Below are 21,406 nucleotides of genomic sequence, written 5' to 3'. Positions count from 1 at the left end.
ATGGCCATCCTGCAGTTGATGGTACAATGATTTTGCATCAGCAGCACCAGGCAAGCTGAACAATTGTCATTAATAAATATCTGCAATACTTAGATCAATAGTTTTGATTCCGTCGTTAATCATGCAAAATGTTACAGAATTAGTATGCCACAATGCCTTAGGGTGACGAAAAATGCGCTTTTGAAGATAAATATTTTGGGACAGTAATCGTCGATGATTTATTTCTTGCGTAATTTGGAAGCATTTCAGAAAATAGTGTAAAGCATGTACAATTTGGGTCAGTCCTTTAAAACTGTTATTCAAAATAAATGCTTGCTTGAGTCGTAAATTAAAGCAGATCCGCTTTGGTGTTGAAAATGTAGAAGAATACCGATATAATTTTATAAGGGATAGTTTAAATTAATCAGTGAAACATAATGTTAGAAATTGTTGAATAAATTACATTTAAGTGCTTCGCTTGTGATACTAATGGAAACTGGAGATTTTTTAGCCCATTTCTAGCAAAACATTTGGATTTTCACCAGTTTTTCTTTTTTTCATTTTTGAGCAATCACGATTGCTTATTGGTTTTACTTGACGGCAGTTGATGTGCTATCCTTTTTGAGGTCCCTGGTATCCTTTTTCCGGAGGCTAACTCCTCCGGCTTCTCGTCCTCGTCCTCCGGAATCGACTTTATGCATCCCCCCCCCCTACACAATCCTCCTTAGACAAAAACAGCACCCAGCGCACAACATTTATCATCCAGCCCCATGCATTCATTTGAATTTTGACGTCTTGAATTCAAAATATGTTTTTCGCAATGAGTGGCGCACACAGGAATTTTGCAAGGGGAGGGTCCAAGGTTGAAAGCCTCATTCTCATATCATACTCCAATACACCGTCAAACATATTGACTTGATTTTATTGACTCCCAAGAACGAAAAGCAGTAAAAAACTAACTATTCAATAAATAATCAGCATTTTTTACTCAAATATACTTAAATAAATAACCAAAAAGCAAAATAATTTACGCTTTTTCTTTTTCTCGTAATTAAAAAATGGATCCATGTTCGTAGAATCTCATTTTAAACTGAAATTACAATACTAAAAAAGTGATTATTACAGTGTATACATTTATAATTACCATTCTGTTTATTATAGGAAATTAACTGGTTATGGGAAAACTGCACAATATTAAAAAAAAATATTTTAACATGATCATTTTACTTTTCAACTTATTAGAGCTGAAATTGTTACTTTTGCTTGAGATTATTCTACGTACAAAATACGTAGGATCGTAATCAAGTGGGGAAAAAAGCAAGGCCTATGGGAGGGGTTCGGACCCCCTCGACCCCTCTCTCGTGTGCGCCACTGTTCGCAATTATGATTGCGATGGGAGTCATTTGTAGAAACAAATCCAACGAGTAGGGTCTTATCGCAATTCGTGATTGCGGAAAAAAGAAAAAAAAATGAATTTAAGATGCTAAAATTTATTCATGCCAGGGACTGGATGCTTAGGATTGGATTTCATTTTAAAATTGAATTATTATTGTTGTTATTATTATTATTATTATTGATCATTGCACTGACCTTTTGGTCCCCGAAACGCATCTGCCTGCGAGCGTTCCTGGAGACGTTCATGCGGCAGAGGAACATTCGGCTGTCGGTGGCCAGCCCCAGGGGGCCCGAGCTCCGCATCAGCTCGGTCTGTATGGCTTGGTGGTCCTGCTTCTCGATGATGTCGTACACGCTGTCGCCGTGGATCAGCAAGTCCTCCTGCAACAAATATATATTAGTACTTAATAAATGTAGCACTTGCAAAATTAAAGGGTTAGCTGGGTTAAATGGAAACACTCGATTGCCACACGTGTGGTGCAGCAGATAAATACTGATACTGAATAAATGTATCACTTGCAAAACTAAGTAGAGTCAGTTGGGGTAAATGGAAACAAACTCGATTGCCATACTTGTGGTACAGCAGATATATCTCTACATAGTATAAATTGAAGTCCCCAAAAAGCATCTGTGTGTTTGAACTCGCAAAACTCGAGAACTATTCGGCCGATTGCGCTGAAATTTTCACAGTTTGTTTCTTTAAGTTCTGAGAAGGTTTGCAGACCAGTTCGAATAAAATTCGATGAATAATTCTTTTTTTATTCCAATTTACGTCCAAATTTTCACAAAGTCTCAAATATAGGGGTGAAAAATAACTTGCACATATTAATATTACATATCGTTAGAAAGGGTAGAATTTTCCGCGTTATACGCAATTTGTTTCAATGCTCTAACTTTATTACGGCGGGAGTTATTTGCGGTTTTAGCTCGAATTTTTTTAGGCTTAGCTGAAATTCAGTCACTACTTTCTTCATTAAATAAATCAATAAAAAGCGAAAGAATTGTCCCACACCTTTCTTTTTGAAGCCATTGGAAAAAGCGACCTTTTTAACTCCAGATATGGTCTCCCTATGGTCGAAAAAATAAGTTTTTATCTCGAAAGGAAAAAAAAGTTACAAGCCTTTTTAAATCAAGTTTCAGAAATCTCGATTCTATTCAAATTGTGAACCATTTTCTTTCGCATTTTAATTCTTTAAACTTATTTTATTTTGTGTTTCCATGGTTACACATTTTAAATCCATCTTTTTGGATTTAAATTCTTAAAAGTATTTTAATATCTGTCGTCATTGTTTGGAAAAGAAATAATGATTTTTTTTATTTATTTTTTAATCCTGATTGTTGAATATACTTCACTTGACACAATTTTTATTTTCAACATGGACCGGGCAAAGCCGGGAAACGCAGCTAGCACTGAATAAAATTAGCGCTTGCAAAACTAAGTAGCGTCTGTTGGGGTAAATGGAAACAAACTCGATTGCCATACTTGTGGTGCAGCAGCTATGTACTGGTGCTGAGTAAATGTAGCACTTGCAAAACAAGTAGGGTCAGTTAAAGTAAAGGGAAACAAGCTCTATTAATACCACACTAATGGCGATTGGTGAAACTGAACTACTGATGAGTGCAGACTACGCAACATAAAACAGATATTCTGAGCGTTCTGCGTAATCCAAAAAAAAAAAAGTGGAAATCATCAATGTCTGAAGATGACACTGTGAAAAAAAAAAAAAAAAGATGTTTTTAAAATTTAGTGATCTTACTTTTCCTCTCCAACAGGTCTACAAATGTGAAACAACTGGTTTCAAATAGTTTTACTTGTCTTGTGGGGGAGATTACGAAAATTCATCTGAACTTCACCTTCCCAGCAATTTTTAATGCGCAATAAAGGCGTTTTCATTTACCCCACACATATTTTAATCTGAGATAAATGATGGAAATAATCAAGCTGATCATTCTTCCTTTTTCTGAAAGATTTATTTCTGATAAAATTACTTTTGCGTGTATTTTATATAAATTTAGCACAAAATTTAATTTATGAATGATTTATCTTTTTAGATAATTTTACGGTTATATTTGGAATATTCAGCGGATTGAATGGAAGTGGAAATATTAGCAGGCAACCACAGATTGAATACCGTTGGTGTAGAATTTTTAAATTAGTAATGTTTAATGTACATTACGTTTATTTGCTTACATCAACCTCATGAGACAGGAAATCACTATTTCCGTCCACCCTTAGTCTCTGGGGTAAATGTAAATAGGATTTCATTCGCTAACAAACAGTTACAAAGTCAAAATTTTTATAACTCTTGCTACTTTCAGTGTGTCTAGTTTTTGGATGCAACGCACATTTTTTTTTTTTTTTAAATCTTTATATCCAAAAAAAGGGGGCGGATTTAAAGTTAAAACACTGAAAATCTATTTCCATTTACCCCAACTGAAACCTGTAATGGAAAATGCCAAGAAAAATGCTTGAGTACTTTTTAAAAGTGATCAAACTCGTGAGCTAAATTAATACTTATAGCACACTTCGTTTCGTAAACGTTTAAAAATGGTTGTGAACGTTGTGACAACCATTTGAGTGTTTAAGCGTTACTTGTACTACCTGGGAAGCATCATATGGATCAAGTCACAAAAATGAGAATTTGAAAATAATAGAAATCATAGGAGAAACATCAATATGTTTTGTGGCAGATTTTTTGTAGCTCTTGAGTACACTGTAAGAAATTTCACCGTTAGAATACGGTCAGTGACCGGCAGAAAATGGTCCGGTCACTGCCCGTAAAAATAATATTCTGCCCGTAATCTTTCATGACCGTGAAAATAATAGGTTTGCCCGTAATTTCCTCCCCGTAAAATAAAAGGGGAGTGACCGTAAATTGACAATGTGCCCGTAAAAATTATATTCCTCTTTCTACGGCCACTGCCCGTACATTGACTATATGCCCGTAAAAGCTAGAATTTGTTTTCTACGCCCATTGACCGTAAATTGATATTGCTCCCGTAAAAGCTAAAATTTATTTTCTAGGCCTATTGCCCGTAAATTGATATTGCTCCCGTAAAAGCTAGAATTTATTCTCTACGCTTATTGCCCGTAAATTGATATTACTTCCGTAAAAGCTATAATTCATTTTCTAGGATCACTGCCCGTAAATTGGCGTTATGCTCATAAAACTTTTCTATGGTCACTGCCTCCTGTAAATTAACATGATGTTCATAAAAAAATGTCATTCTTTATCGTCATTGCCCATAAATTATTAGGTGCTTTAAAACTTAGTTTATTGTCATATAAGAACCAAGTTATGAATAAAAGTTTTAAGAACACAATAAAATGCAAGTCATTTTTACAATTCAATAAATACGTAAAATAGGCTAACACTGTTAGTAATGCAGTTTGAGGACCCCAGTTGCCAGAATTATAAATATTCTATTAAATGATCTCTAAAAATGAGAATGCATGTTTAAGAGAGAGAAGTATAAAAAGAAATATGGAAAAAATCCCGTGAAATAAGGGAAATTTAACTGAAAAAAAACAAACAAAAAACAAATTCAGTAAAGCTTTTTTACTGTATGGATTATAGTAAAATACAACACTTAATATTTTATGTAAAATGCTTACATACACAATAATTTGTTTCATCGCTAAAACACATGTTACCAATATTGGCAACTAGTGTTTTTTTAATGGTTCGTCCATTGCCTTTACTTGTTTGCTAACCTCGTTCATTCAAAGAACATAGAACATTCAAAAAAGTTATATAAATTATTAAAAAACATATTTATACTTCATATTTAAAAAGTTATAAATTAATTAAATTATACATAAATTAAAAACTTGTGCAGTCGACTTCAAAAATAGACTGCATTTTTTACTAGCTAGCATAAACTTGTGGATAAATTAATTTTTAAACACCATAAGTATCCATTAAAGGTAAGCATCTCGAAAACAATTTTATCGAGAGAAAGAATTTTAGCTCAAAAATTATTACCAAAAAAATATGTGAGCATGTCTACATAAGAAATAAGAAGAGACAATATCCAGAAGTATCAACAATGAAAACAAAGAAGTTAAAACATCAAAAAGGTTTATTTTACACTAATTACAAGTTAAATAACAACATAATTACAAATAAACTTTTTCAGAAGAGAAATTATGGTCAAATTTTTCAAAACTTGGTTGAATCACTTTTTCCAAATCTTTATTCCTTTTGGATCCTTTAGTTCAGTAACTTATCCAAAATATTGCCCTAAAAAGAAATCACCATAAGGATAATTAAGAATGATTTATTTTTCACACATTTAAAGCAGAGCAGCATTCTCACTAAATAGTAGAGACGTACCGAGTAGCACTTTGGCCGAGTAGTCGAGTACCGAGTACTCGGCCATTTATTACTCGGCCGAGTACCGAGTTACCGAGTACTCGGCAGAGTTTCAAGTACCAATTATGTTTTAAGAAAAACCACTGACACACATGTGATGAATTTTGAACTTATTCGAATAGTAATATAAACCTCCTTGTCCATATAATAGTTTTTAAAACTAAATTCCTGCTGAAATTTAATTACGCATTATATATATATACAATTTTGTTTGTGTCAAAAATTTTACAAAAAAATAATTTTTTTAATTAAAAATAAATAAATAAAAGGTATGATTAATCAAGTTGGAATTAAAACAAATTACAGTAAAATCCTTCTAATGCGGACACTAACAGGACAAATTTTTTTTCTGCAATATAGAGGTGTCCGCAGGACAGGGGTTTAATAATGTTATTTGCATTGGAACTGGGGAATTAAAAATTGTCCGCATAAGAGGGGTGTCCGTTAGGAAGGGTTTCACTGTATACCAATCAATTATAGTTCTAATCTGCCAAACATAAATAATTTTTAAAAGCAGATAAAACAAATGTGCAGGAACATTCCCAGACGCGTGTTTCTGCCCCCTCCCCCCCCCCCCCCCCCCCGTTACAAGGAACGTCTTTTTCAGTGCATAACATGTGAGCTAAAGAATGTAAAGACATTCAACAAAAAAAATACGACTTTTGTCGGATGCCTTTAAATCTACGAGCCCCCATTTTGTGCATTGAAAAAGGAATTCCTTGTAATGCCAAAACACGTGTCTGCAGAGTTCCTGCACTGTACTTTTAAGGTTGTTTTATTTTTTAAGCAAAGGTATTTTTACATTTTTTATAACTAATTTTTGTTTGTAGCAAAAATCCATTTTTGATATAAAAATTCCATATTTTCTATACTTACATTTCTTGCATAATTTTTAATAAATAAGTTTTATTAACTTTGGGGACATTAAAATAAAGATTTATTCCATTGAAGCATTACAAACTTCATTTATCTCAAAATTTAAATTTGACTTATAAATTTTAATTGTAAATGATTGCAGAATATAATGCTTGCTCTTTTTTTATAAATTTTAGTATCTGTCTTGGACAATATTCAATTTTTTGCAACTACTCGGTATTGGCCGAGTATCTGATCAGAATTTGGCCGAGTACCGAGTACTCGGCAAATTGGCCGAGTACGGAGTAGTTACCGAGTACTCGGTACGTCTCTACTAAATAGTGAAAATCAAAATAAAGCATTTTAAAGCACCCTATTTTTTTTCACATCTTTCCCTGGTTTCATAAGGTTTTCCTCCCTAATATGATGTTCAAAGGATTTTTACATAATTTCCAGGAATCCTAGGAAAAAGCACATGCATACATAGAAATATAAGCTATAATAAAATTAAACAAAAAATTAAGGCTAGATCAAACGACATCGTAACTGATAAATGTATAAATCTTAAGCTTAATGCATAAAAGCTGGTAAACATGTAAATATCGAAAAATTTGTTTCATCAAATCAAACGAATGACAAAGAAAAGCATTTTTCCGACATCAATTCAAAATATGTGGTCTGTTTTGAAAAGAAAACAAAATGAGGTTATGAATATTTAGTGAACATCAATTTCAAAAAAAGAAAGAAAATCAATTGAAAACATAAACAATAATGATGATCATTAAGAGATATAATTAAACATAAAGCACTTTGGAGTCTTGCAAAGATCTCGGGGGAAACCTGCAACTGTAGTACAAGTATAAGGGGAAATTTCAGGGAAAAAACATTTTGGCATTTTTAGTGCCAATACTGGGCTATTTCCTGACGGGCATCTACAGTATGATAAACAGATATTGAAAACACCTTTTTTCAGAGCATAAGCATCTAAGCTTTTGGACCCCATACATAAGCATGGTAGCAGATTTTCTAATAGAGGGGCTAAGGGGGGCCACAAGGGATAAATAAAAATAAACTATTTTATTAGATAAATTTTCATTCATTTTCCCATACATAAATAAAACTTTTAAACAAATTTTATAAATAAAAACATAAAACATATTTGAATAAAACCACTTTTGTTCGCTATGGGAATAATATCGGAGTCCGAGTCCAGTCCTAAAGGATGCATTTGTACTGGTTTAATATTTGTATTTTTTTTCCCAAGTTCGAAAAGAAAAGTAAAGTAAAGACAGAAAACATGTTGCATTGTTGGAAGGAAAAAGAAACTCCGGAAATCTTCAACTCCTTTACCCCAAAATAAGAGACAGCAAATTTATTGGTCAAAAATTTTTTAAGTACAAAGAAGCTAACCAATGTATGACTAACCAATTTTTAATGCTTGAAAGAACTGTCATGGAAAAATTAAGTTTTTTAAATCAATTTCAATTTTTTCCTCCATACATTCAGAAAAAACTAGTTTTAAATTTTAAACTTTAAATCTTTTTGGATTTCCTTTTTAACTGAAAACTTATTTCATGCTCAAGATCCATAGAGATGTTCCAATAAGTGAAAATTTTCCCTTGTGTATGTCAGTTGATCGTTAAAAAAAGATCTATATTCGGTACTTGACCCAGTAGCAAGAACTTGGGTCGAGTACTCAGTAATCATCCTAAGTACTACTCAACTACACTAAATTACTGCAATCAATAGTAGGACAATGTTTTCAACCACACATGCACACTGGGTTTTAACATGCATACCCACCAACTTTGAAAAAGCTCATCGTTTAAATTAGGGATACATTGAGTATGCAGTTGATTTTTGGTATACTGATGGCTATTTGGCACACAAAACCGAATACTTGGTTTGGCTGAATACCTTAATATTTAGTCAGCAATTGAATAGTAAATAACATAAATAGTTGACAATTAGTAGGCAAACAATTTTTTATACAATGAATGTATAGTACTCTAGTACAAACTTCCAACCTGTTATTTACTAATATTATCACATTTGGGTAATTCTTCAGAAAACGTAACTTTTGAATGCAAATATTTTTCAATCTCGAAACCTTTTGTTTCCTTTTTTTCCCCGTTCTTACATGAAAGTGTTACCTACTACAAGTAACCATAAACAATGGCCCAGCTAAGTTTTAATTATTTTACGCATAACTAAAAAATAAAATAATCCCTTGTTCATAGAAATTTTTTTTAAAAAAAGAAAAAAAAACTTTTAGTATTTAAAAATTGAGGCCAATTTAATATCAAAGTAGTAGTTTTGTTAATTGTGCAATCAATCAGCTATTTTAATGATTAGTGGGAATATAATATTAAGTTCTCTTAATTAAAGTATGGTTTAATTAGTAGTTTCAAATACATGTAAAATACTACTAAAATGAACTAAACCACAATATTAAAAAGTTAAATATACTTAAACAATTATCATTTGAGGCACTTGTGAAAGGAATAATTAATAAATAAGTATATACTTTTAATTAAGTTATTAAGCAACATAAACAGCCACACAAGGTGTGTGACATGCCACGGAAATGAAATTCACACGTTGTGAACCAAAAATAAACTAAATAAAACTTATTATTCAAAAATTGGTGGCAGGTTTAAATCGATATATTTTTGATGAAATTAAAAATCACTGTTAAATGAATTGTTCCTAAAATTTTTTACTGTGAAAGGCATGTGACAGAAAAGTTACTTTTTGAAGAATGACTCATTTAAGGTGATTTTAGTGCAAGAGAAAACATTCAGATGTTACATTTAAGTTTCGTAGCTTTTCACTTTCTTTTATATCTTACGCCACATAAACATTTTTTTTTTTTACCGCTTATAAGTCATAAGTATGAAACTAAACTCAGTGGCGCAAAATTAGAGGCAATCCCACCGTGCCCATATCAATCTTCATGACAGAGGGCTGTGGGGTGCAAAGGCAGGTGTTCTAGTAAGGTGGTCAGCCGAACGTGGAACCTCCAGTGTTTAGTTTCCAAGCATGCTTGGTACTCATTTTATTGACCCACTTATGGGATGAAAGGTCGAATCAACTGTGCCCAACGGGGAATTAAACTCAAATCTGCAATGAGGAGGCACAAAGTGCCACTGGACTTCTTAGGTATGAAACACTAAGCAGAAAAAATCAATTTGTGAAACGTTTCTCATCTCACAAATGTTTAAAAAAGGCAATTTATAACGTGCAAAGAAAACACTCAGAAATTAAATTTTGCAGCATTTTGATTTCGGAAGTTTTACCATTCAAAATATTATGTAATGCTTAAAACAAAATAATTAATCTACAGAAAATAGATAAGCATCCTCAATTCTGAATTGCCATAAAATAAAAATACAAAAATTACATTTTTTAGCCAAATATTCAGTCTTCAGTCAAATATTTGACTAGAATTCTAATAAAATATTCGCTCAAAAACATAATTGAACTATCAAATCATCCAAAAGAAATCAATAACCAAACTCTCGACAACAAACATTCTTTTATAACACTATTTAATTAAAACACTAAAGAAACAATCATTTAAAAAACACAAAGGTATCTGTTCCACAATAGTGGAGGCTGATCCCCTAAAAGACGGTGCCTCAAAGAAGGACATTCCTAAAAAAGACACCCTTACAGTAAATTTTATTAGCAGTCTACTTTTGGTTCTTTTCAATAGTAAATGAGTGTTACTGATATGATTAATATAATTCTTAGATTGCAAACATCACAATTGGAAAACAAAATATCAAACATATCATACTATTTTGAACACGCTTAAAATGAATTTCTGCTAAGATAAACTACATTTGTGATCCCTGTCCTTTTGATTGTTAATGATTGATATTTGGATAAGATAAACTAAGGTGAAGGCCAATAGATTATAAAGGTCCCTTGGAGTTAGTTTTAATAAGGTTTGAGTGTATTTTCAAAATAAATATGGAAATCTGTGCATCTTACATGCAACGATGGATACAAGGTGAGGGTCATAATTCTCTGCCGACATTATTATCCAATCACTTTGTGCTCAAATATACTTAATGAATAACCTGCAAACAATTGGAGTATTTTTTTTTTTAAATTCACTTAATATTTTTTAAAGTAAAAATCTGGAATACAACTTCCTTTCATTGCTTTTAAAATTAATTAGTATTGTTTATGTCCCACAAGGTGCTTTATTTCTGGATAAGTTATTGCTTTAATTGACACCCAAGTATTTTCAGAATTTTTTATGCACCTTAAAAATATTCTTCAGCATGACCAGCCCTAAAATAGCAGTATCTAACCCCCTGATATCAACATTTTCATCATTTACAAGTTGTACCACAAAAGATGGCTAATGCACTTCTTTTGTCGTAAGTAGGATCAGGCCCGGCATTTTAACTACTGTGAATGCGTTAGGCATTAGGATCGGCAATGGGGTTAAAACCAAGGATTCTGGGAGGAATTGAGCCCCTAAAACCTCCTAACTGGCAGCGCCCGTGCATACCCTAGTCATGCTCATCTTTTTTTCTTGGAAGAACGGGAGGGGGGAAATCCCCCCCCTCCAATGACGAGCATGGATGGGTATGCAGTGGGACAGCCAGGGTTGAGATTTTAACTGTTGAAAGCTGCCCAAGTATCCTTGGTTGTAGCACATGTTGCTAATCCGAAATACAGTAGTTTATATACGTATAAGGCAAGGGGGCCCATATAGGGGTGAAGGGGGGCTAGAGCCCCCCCTTGAAATTAGAATTTCCTTGCTTTTAGTACTTTTTTCCTTGCAAAAATGTAAAAACATTTCTTCTCCAGCCATTAATGATTAAGTTATTAAAAATGTCAAATTTTAATGACTCTAATCTGTCCTGAAATCAGTTTCCATGGGGAAAACATATAGCTAAACCACAGGGAAAATATTTGAGCCCCCCCCCCCTGCAACTTTGCATATGGGCGCCCTGCCTATACAATACATTACAAATAGGACGTGTTCTCATACCTATACAATACAAATAGACTACCTAAGATTAAAAATGAAGAGTTCTGTTTTCGTGTCCAGTTCATCGGACATCACTCTGTAGCACAATTATACTGAACATTTTATATTCTTTTAAATTTATTATAAAATTTTATTATTTCATATCGATAACATTTAAATACAACAGCGACCAGAAATAAAAGCACTGAATACAAGTAACAAGTAGAAAAATTAAAATTGTTAGTTTAAGAGCAAAGAAACTGATCGTCGCTCAATAGAGTTTAGAAAAACATTTCTTAAAATAAAATATTAATACATACCTCTAAATAAATTCCCATGAAACACTTCTTGATCTAGAAGTTATTTTTCATCCAATTGTGCAAACTGGATCAAACTTTAAAGCAAGGATTGTCTGGGTGAAAGAAAATTCAACTAAGTATATGGAACAAAATAAAAAATGGTAGGTATGATTATGCACCATTTATATAAAAAAAACTCCAGATTAAATAAAAAATTATTAAATAAAAACAAAAAACCCCGACTGCGTAAAAACCAAAAAACTAAAAAGAAAAATGTATAAGCCCAGTAGTTTAGAATGTATTAAGTACTACTAAATAACTACACCGTGAAATAGTTTTATAACCGTACACACATAAGACAAAGCATAAATTCAAAAGCAGAATAGAAGGATCAACAGTAAGGGCCCATTCCTTTCTGATTCAAGAACCCCGTAAAGTTTGAATGAACGACATTTTCGAAAACGTTTTCGATTTCGGGTAGTTTTTCGAAATTGAAGATCGAAAAATTCAAAAATTTTGGCGATCTTTGATGACATTGGAGAGAGAGAGTTGAGGACTCTCCCCTGAAAAAATTTTGGAACTAAAGTCGTAAAAATACAGTTGGCGATTTTTTGTGATGAGTTTGGGGGGGGGGGAGGTTTGGAGACCTTTTCCGGAAATTTTTCGAATTTACAAATTTAAATTTGCAAAGGTAAATTTAGGTTTGTGAATTGGGGGGGGGGATCACCCAATTGCTCCCTCTGTCGATCCACCACTGCCCCTCCCCCACTTCAAGGACCTGCAACCATGACTCCTATAAACCTGCCATTATGATTAAAACACATTCCAATCAAAAACATTCATACCAGAACCAAATCATTCAAAAGAATAACATGAAACGCGCCTTTGACAACAAACATTCGATTGTAACACTATTTGAAGGAAACACTTCAAAAAACAGCAGTACAACCAGGGGGAGCGTTCATGGATCTAGACCCAAATTGAAATGACCAAGAAAATTCAAAAATGAAAATATTTGTGTTTCGCATATAATTTCATTAGTCGTATATAAGAAAACTTGAAGTAAGCACGATTTAAACGTTTTTGAAAGTACTGCATGAAACAAGCCTATTAAATGAAAAAAGTATAATAGGTATTCGTTATTATGTATTGAACTCAGCAGTGACTAATTTTAAAAATGTATAAATGATAAAAACGTATACAAGAGAAACTTATAAACTGTGCTTCACTGTATAATACATAGAGTGGTCCGAAAGCGGGAGTAACCCTTTTTTAATTTTACTATGGTTGAATGTTTGCTGTAAAGTTCAGGCTCCGATCTGAGTACCTACAGTTCGGGGGGGGGGGGGGACATCCTTAAGAGATCCACGGCCCAAGAAATTGAGGGAAAAAAAAGAAAAAAAAAACTAGTACTGAGACTTATTTACGTAAACAATATACACTGCTGGTCTAGGAGAGGACCCACTGAGTTTTTGCAAGGGGGCAAAAATTTATCGAGCTGGGCTTAACAGTTACTTTGAAGTCTTAAGAACTTCAGTTGAACAAGATCCATGTTGCAACACAGCTGAATTCTGCACCATATTCCACTTAATTTGGGCGTTTAGAACATTGCGTTTAAAATTCTGCTCCGAACCCAGCAAAACATCTGCAATAACATGGAGCAGAATTCCGCTGTGTTACGACATAGATGGTGCTCTGCCGATTTTTACTACTTTCAAGACTGTAAAGTGACTGCGTAACGAACATAACACTGAATATACGATGGGGGAGGGGGGTCACCCCGTTTGAACCACTCTGTATTCTGTATATTAGACCCTTAAAGAAATGAAATCCTGGCTATGCAACCCCCAATAAAAAGTTATTTGATTTTATAAGTCACATGAACGACTCTCTAAAAAAGGCATACCCACAGTAAATTTCAATAGCACAATCTCACCACTTTAATCACCTCCTCCCCCCCCAAAAAAACCCTATACACACCTATGCAAACACAGCCTAAATTTCCTACTAGAAAGACATGGCTTCTCGTCCGCTCAGATTGAGCAAATTGAAAACTGCTTCAATTTCATAGAGCTGCGATTCAGACAATACAGCAGTTAATGATGTGAACATTCTTCTTACAGTAATTATTATACAAAATATTATATTTTAAGTTATGAATAGTTGTAAGTTATAGTAAAACATAGTATTTTTATAGAAATTTACATTTAATTTATAAGTTTAGGCACATTGAACCAGAAACAATTCAGTAATTAATTAAGTGTTGAAAGTTGATAAGAAATACATGTTACATCACATTATTTTTGGTTTATAATAATTGTATGAATAACTGTTTAAAGATTTAGCTATAAAAAAAAAATGTATGAAACATGTTTTAAACATTTATAGCTGTGAAACTAATGAAAACAATGATGTCATTATTTATATTTTGTACTAAAAACGAATCTGTCGTTAATAGGTAGCCTAAAGCAATTTATTTTCAACTACGTACCTATGTTTTATTTCATTGGTTTAAATGTAACATTTGAGTTCATTAAAAACAATCTAAAAAATGTAACCAATTCCTATTAGTCATTGATCATAGTTATTACCAGGGAAAACCAGGAATATAAAGCATGCAGAGAATTAGTAAATAATTCATTTTGTCCTCATGCACAACATCTTTAATTAATCACATTAATTTAGAAAAATACTGCAGAAATTTTTGAATGAAACTATGGAAATTAAAACACATGGAGCATAACATGATATTCATTTGTGCGTTTATATTGCATCACGTTTGCATGCATTGTACTATGTAAGTACGTCTGGATACAATCAATATCAATGCTAAATTTCAACGTTACAGCGACGCTTCGGTACTCGCCATCAATCAATGCTCACAAATTATTGTTATCAAAATAGCTAATAAAAAAAAGAACAGTGGATTAAAATTACACTTAAACAATAGTATAGAAAAAAAACCACTTACTTAATATTTTGAATCCAGACATTGGAATCACATGGCGACGGCGACGAAGCACGAAGACAACATCTTTCTTTCGATGCCTAGGCGCAATACTTAGATGAGAGCCTGTATGTCAGAGTCCCTACTCTCCAATACGTATATTTGGTCCAGATGTTGTGGGACTTATACATTACATATTTAAAAGGTTAAGTTGTTGAAAGGGACTCTAGTTGGAAGACAACATTCGTTCAACACAGGCCATCCATCTTGATTTTTCTCCTTCCCGCTTCTTTGCGTAGAAACACGTGATCTTTATCAGCAAGCATATTACGGGGAATGACCGTATTCTGCACAGATTAAGGGACTGGACGACAGCCCCGTAATTTTACGGTCAACGCAGCTTAAATTTACTGTAGTTTTTTTACAATTACGGTCACTGCCCTGTTTCCTCGAAGAAGGGCACTTACCGTATAATTTTATGGCCAATGCGCCTAAATTTACGGAAATTTTTTAGAGTGTAGGGGTGCGACATCGATGTCGATGTTTTGGAAACATCGATGTTTTTGTTAAAACATCGATGTTTTTAACATCGATGTTTTACTTTCGATGTTTTTGAACCATCGATGTTTTGGTTTCGATGTTTTTTCGATGTTGATGTTTTTGCATTTTAATTGAAAATTATCATAAAATTTGCTCCAATTTTCTCGCTAAGTAATTAAGTTTACTTGTGGAGTTGCCAAAAAAAAAATCATTTTTTGCACCCACTTTATAAGATTAATTTTTCTGTGTGGAGGATGGTTTTTGGGAAGATCACTACAAGATAGTAGAAGATGAACTAGAGAGTGAGGTAGAGGTCAAAGCTATTGGAAGAACCTGACACTGGTAGTCTGGTGCCAAAACTTGCAGTCTATTTCAAGGCTCCAGTTCCTAAACTAAAGGAAAATCCTATATGTTACTACGGTGAAAATTATAGCTTTAAAAATTCAAAGCTGGTAAAAGATGCTTTAAAGTATTTGATAGTGATGGCAACTTCTTTTCCATCGGAAAGAGATGTTTCTCTGACTGGTGGGATAGTCTGCAAAAAGAGAAATGCGCTTCGGGGGGACAAAGTACACATACTTCTTCTTCTCCAAACTGTCAGCACCAATATTCGGGGTTACTTATCGACTTCCCCCAACAAATCGTCCCTCTATTACTGACAATTTGTGTTTAATAATTAACTAACAGTACAACACATACTGTCCACCTCTGGCAAGTTGAGCTCCGCTGCCCGACCGATTCATCGATTCCATTACTTGAAATAGGGGTGAGAAAAAACGGCTTATAAATTTGTGGATTTAGTTGGCAGTATATTGCCCCTTTGGCGAACAATATTACTATACCTAACTATTAGCAAGCGGTACAGGATTTTCTCGCCAATAAAAGGGTTGCAGAGGTTGCCCAAACATGCCTAACAATGCCTCTTCATACCGATTGCTCTCCCTTGAAAGAAATGGACTTGTTCAAGGCCATTGCTCAACTTGTCGGAGCTGAACAGTATTTCTTGCTCTTAAAAATAATTGTTAGAATCATGGCCGGCTCTAGTCGATTTGCCACCCCGGGCGATGTTGACAGGAGCCGCCCCTGGCCTATATGTATGTTTTATCTTAAATCATCGAGCATACTCTTACGTACTGCTGATTTTGAGCTACAGAAAAAAAAGGAACTAATTTGAGTTTTTCATTTCCCCCCTCCCCCCCCCCCCCCCCCTTTTTTTTGCCTCTTTACATTTTGCCATTATGAAATTGGCCGCAACTAAACTCTGCTGCCCTATGTAGTGGCGTAGGTCGCCAACCCCAAGAGCCAGCCTGGTTAGAATTAATTTTATATTTTTAAAATAATTAATCCAGCTTTTTCGCATCATTCAACTGACGGTAAGTCATATGATACATTTTTTCTTAGATTCTTTTTTTGACGTAAATTTACTTTTAGTTTCATTTAGTTTGAAAATATTTCCCTATTACATAACTAGTTTGTATTAATCAGCGCTTGTCTTATATTATCAGTTTTTGTCCTACTATAATACCAAGATGTTGCGAATTTATTCTTATTAAATTATATTCATGGTTTGAGATTCAGTATTTTCAATATATTCGTCGGGTACGTATTCTTTTGTATTGCTTAAATTAGTGTAATATACTCAAAAATGTATGTTATATATTAATAAAAAGATCGATGTTTTAAAACATCGATGTTTGGAAACATCGATGTTTTTTGGTCGATGTATGAATACCATCGATGTTTTAATTTCTAACATCGATGTTTCGAAACATCGATGTTTTGCCATCGATGTCGCACCACTACTCTTGAGAGTAGACATCTGACAGTTTTCAGGATTGTTTTTCAGCAGCCATCACCACAATCTTGTTTGGTTGTCACGTGGTCGGGCAACCATCCTATGAGGTTTGATTCATAGATATACACTTGTAATTAATATTAATGAATTAATAATTACATTTATTTGATTATTTTTATTAATAAAATATTGTTTTTAGAAAAATACTTGTGTTCAGGGTTTCAGACCATTGGTTTACGAATATTGGTATTCACCCTTACCCTCTGACCTCACTCTTAACTCTGCAATGTGCATGTGCATGCTCGTTTTTATATATTTAATCATTTATCCATAAAATAAAATATACACGAGTAAAAAAAAGCTGCATGACAAAGAGAATGAATCTTACCATAGAATGCCCCAAATATTCTGCTGCATTGTCTGATATGTAGAGTAGTTTTCCATTTTGAGTCATCATCATGAGGAAACCACTAAGCGCCTGCAAAGAAAAGAGGATGTTTGAAACCAAATTGTGAAACTTTAAATTATAAAAGAGAAAAGAAAGAAAGTAAAAAACAGAACTTATGCACAGCCTATTCGCAACTCCAGAGTTCGAATACGTTACCTTACGGTGATTAACAATACTAAAGTAAAAGGTAAAACATTCCATTCCACGTGTTTTCTTTGGGGTAAATTACAGGCTTCAGAAAGTTTGTGATGTAATGTTATTTCAGAGCAATACAAAAGAAAGCTTCCCACAAACACGATGAAAAATTGATGTCATTGACTAAGCGTCAAAGCAAGTTAGAAATTGCGGCGTGTGTTTGTTTTACCTTTTTCATTCGCCATTAGACAGTGACTGCAGCGCCCCCTATAGTTTATTGGAGTTGCGAATTTGTGTGTGCACTGTGTATAGAAAATTTCACACTTTAAATTTGTATTTTTGTTTTCATTCAATAATGTACACATGCAAACGCAGTACGAATACATCTAGTAAAGCTTGACCGCGAAGAGAAGGCGGCTGACCTTAAAGCAAACACATCATTTGTGTCGTTTGTAATAGGTTGATTGTTATTATTTTGTAATAGATAGGATCAGTAAGAACGACTCTCACTTTTAGGTGCTTTCTGGTTGATTCCACCTATTACAAATGATACAAAATGAGGTTTTGCTTCAAGGTCATCCGCCTTCTCTTCGTGGTCAAGCTATAAAAACGAAATAATCGTCCATATTTATTTATTTATTTATTTATTTATTATTATTATTATTATTTTTTTTTGAATGCAGAATATAGAACCTTAGTGCACTGAAAAATAAAATATTTCAGCTCGCTTAGTTGAGTAATGAATGAACGACTACACTTGTAACGTGTGTGACAGCTGAAATCCCAAATTGTCACACATGTTACCAGTTTTATGAAACTAGTTATGAACTATAAAAAAACTGATAATAATTATATCATGCATGTAATTGTTTCATAAGAGTATGTAAAGTAAGGTGATGCTTGATTTATAGATATATATTTTTTTTAATTTTTTTATTCTGAGCTAATGAAAAGAACTTTGAAAAGAAAAAATAGTGTAAATATGTACGATGGAATCCCCACTATGCAAATTAAGCCCTGGTTACAATATTGATGCTTCTTAACTTAGGAATGCATCAGTTTGTGTTATATTTTTTGTTTACGTAGATTTCCCTGGTTACAATATTGATGCTTCTTAACTTAGGAATGCATCATTTTGTGTTATATTTTTTTGTTCACTTAGATTTCGTATGCTATCCATATTAAAACGCCGCGCTTGCGTGATAACAAGAAAGTAAGATTGCTATCGGCGTCGATGACACGATAGAAGACTAACGCAATCTGGGTAATCAAAGTCACGTGTTTTCGTACAGCTTAAAAGTACTTTGCGGGCGAATGGCTAATTGCGGAAAGTGAAGTGGATTTCTCATAACTTACACATCCAGGCTATACTCCTAAACACTCATCAAGTTCATTGTTCTTATTATTACTGTCGTTGGTTTAAGGTATAAAAATTCAATTCATTTACTTATCTGCACGCGAAAACTGCATTGAATTCACATTATTATTAGCAATTATATTATTATTGGTATTATTATTAGCAGTTCTATTATTTTTATTACTACTATCATTATTAAAAGGTTTATTATCATTATTACTATTATTAATGTTGTAGTTGATTAAAATGCGAAAATTCAATTGATTTACTTGTCTTGAATCAAACAAAAACTGAACTGAACTGAATTCCCATTATTATTGTTGTTTGAAATGGGAAAATTCAACTTATTTATTCATCTTAAATCTCACAAAAATTGAGTTCACAATATTATCTTTTGTTGCTGCTTTAACTGCCAAAATTCACCAACTTATCTTGAATCACACAAAAATTGAATTAAATTCACACTATTGCTATTGTTGCGGTTTAAAATGCAAGAGTGAAGTTTATTTATTTTTATCTTGAATCACACAAAAAGTGAATTCCCTCTATTTATTACTAATGTTTTTGGTATAAGGTGCAAAAATTCTGGTTACTATCTCGAATCACAAAAAAAAAAAAAAAAAAAAAAACTGAAATCAAAATATTATTATTTTAATTATTGTTGTCGTTTTATACACAAAAAAATTGGGACAAAAGTTGCAATGAATTCACACGGCTTGTAGAAAAATTTGAAAAATTGACTTTTGTATGGCTTTGCCTCTGGGCATCATTTTTGCGAGATCGTAGTGACCCACAAACTTCGGGGATGGCGTAAAAAAAAGAGAGAGAGAACAAAACAGGTTTTCAAAACCAGTCGTTTCCAAGAAAAATCTATGGGGCTGACTAATAGCCCGTGGTAATTGTGGAGCTTTCAAAACAAAAACTAATCTAATCGAAAGTTCATCCCCTGATAACATTTAATCTATCGATCCCCGAGGTGGTTCCCACGGACCCCAAAACCACACCATAACCACCCCGAAAGAGAGCTGCTGGAGTGATGAGTGCGAGGGGGGTCAGCCAACACCCAATTTCGAACTTCGGAGGTCGGTCTGGAAACAGTGCCCGGAGCTGTTTATTCCGAATAACCGTTATGAAGGTAAAGGTGATGGTAATGGTTGAATTTCACCTCGACACCTCGGAAACGATAATTTCAACAAGTTCTTTGGAGAAAACACTAAAATGGATTTAATGCGGTAGCACTGAAAAAAAAAATCGAACTGAAGTATGAAAGTCAGGAGGCTTGATTTTATGAGGATTCATGGAAAGTACTACATACGAAAAATATTTGAAAAAGAAAACAAAGGATAGGGAAGGAAAGTGCGTACAGATCCTAAATTCTGCCATGCAGAAATAAATACTTTTCTAAAACTAGTATGTTGTGGCCATCACGAAACTTTCTTCTATATTTTTCCTTTTTCTGATCCCTCCCCATGCTTGACGAGGAAGCAATATTCCCAACAAAAACAAAATTACACATGCAAAAACTTGACGACTATCCCAATGTCTGAATTATTGCAAAAGCAAAGCAAAGAGCGAAAATTGAAAGTTATTTTAAAAGCCTTGCTTGAATTAATTACAAATGTTTTATTTGTTAACAAACATAAGATGGCAACAGTTAAAAATTTTAAATCATTGAGATAATATTTCCGATCATTTCCATACAATTAAAATCACGAGAAATACGCAGACGACAATCTATTACGATTTATCTTTCTTATTGTTGCATTAATAAAAATATTTTTATTCGCAAAAAAAAAAAAAAATCAACACCTCTTGGAGCGATCGGCGTCAAAATAGAACCAAAGCCTGTTTACATATGGATTCACATATATTCCAAATTTCAACCAGAACGTAGCATTACTTCTTGAGATAGGGCACTCAAAATGGAAAAAAAGAACGGGTGATTGCGCTACCCCCCCTTTTAGCTGTTGACACAAAAATAAAATCAGTTCTTATACCCACTAAGGGCTACTTGCCGATAAATTTTTCTTTCATTCCGTTCATTATTTCTTGAGATACAGCAGTCACAATTGACGACAAAAAACGTTCTACAGCTCAACCCCCGTTTGAGTTATTGACACCAAAATTGAATCAGCACCTGTTCCACTTAATACCAACATATGGACCAAATTTTGTTTGATTCCGCCAGTAACTTCCTGAGGAATAGCAAGCACGCGTAACTCGAAAAACGTCCCATTGCTCCACCCCCCTTGGAGGAATTCGCGCCAAAAACTAATGGGCACAAGTT

At 33.5% G+C, this 21,406-nt stretch overlaps 1 protein-coding gene and 1 long non-coding RNA gene across 2 annotated transcripts in view; both read right to left on the bottom strand.

The window, feature by feature from the left end:
- Nucleotides 1-21,406, bottom strand: part of LOC129225283 (PAS domain-containing protein cky-1-like) — a 183,030-nt gene that overhangs the window by 17,660 nt on the left and 143,964 nt on the right. Inside the window, exons 4-5 of the mRNA XM_054859869.1 lie at nucleotides 17,568-17,657; nucleotides 1,570-1,755 (exon numbers count right to left, since the gene is read on the bottom strand). Of these exons, the coding sequence (XP_054715844.1) occupies nucleotides 1,570-1,755; nucleotides 17,568-17,657 (276 nt within the window). The remainder of the gene's footprint in view (nucleotides 1-1,569; nucleotides 1,756-17,567; nucleotides 17,658-21,406) is intronic.
- LOC129225284 (uncharacterized) lies at nucleotides 5,528-14,918 on the bottom strand. The gene is made up of 3 exons (XR_008580730.1): nucleotides 14,869-14,918; nucleotides 11,919-12,010; nucleotides 5,528-5,618 (listed from the first exon to the last, which is right to left on the bottom strand). It is a non-coding gene; the product is annotated as an uncharacterized LOC129225284 (long non-coding RNA).

The sequence above is a fragment of the Uloborus diversus genome, chromosome 6 (assembly GCF_026930045.1).
Source record: "Uloborus diversus isolate 005 chromosome 6, Udiv.v.3.1, whole genome shotgun sequence".
NCBI classification, from domain to species: Eukaryota; Metazoa; Arthropoda; class Arachnida; order Araneae; family Uloboridae; genus Uloborus; species Uloborus diversus.
The sequence above is the reverse complement of the archived record's forward strand: the minus strand, read 5'-3'. Positions and strand labels throughout refer to the sequence as shown.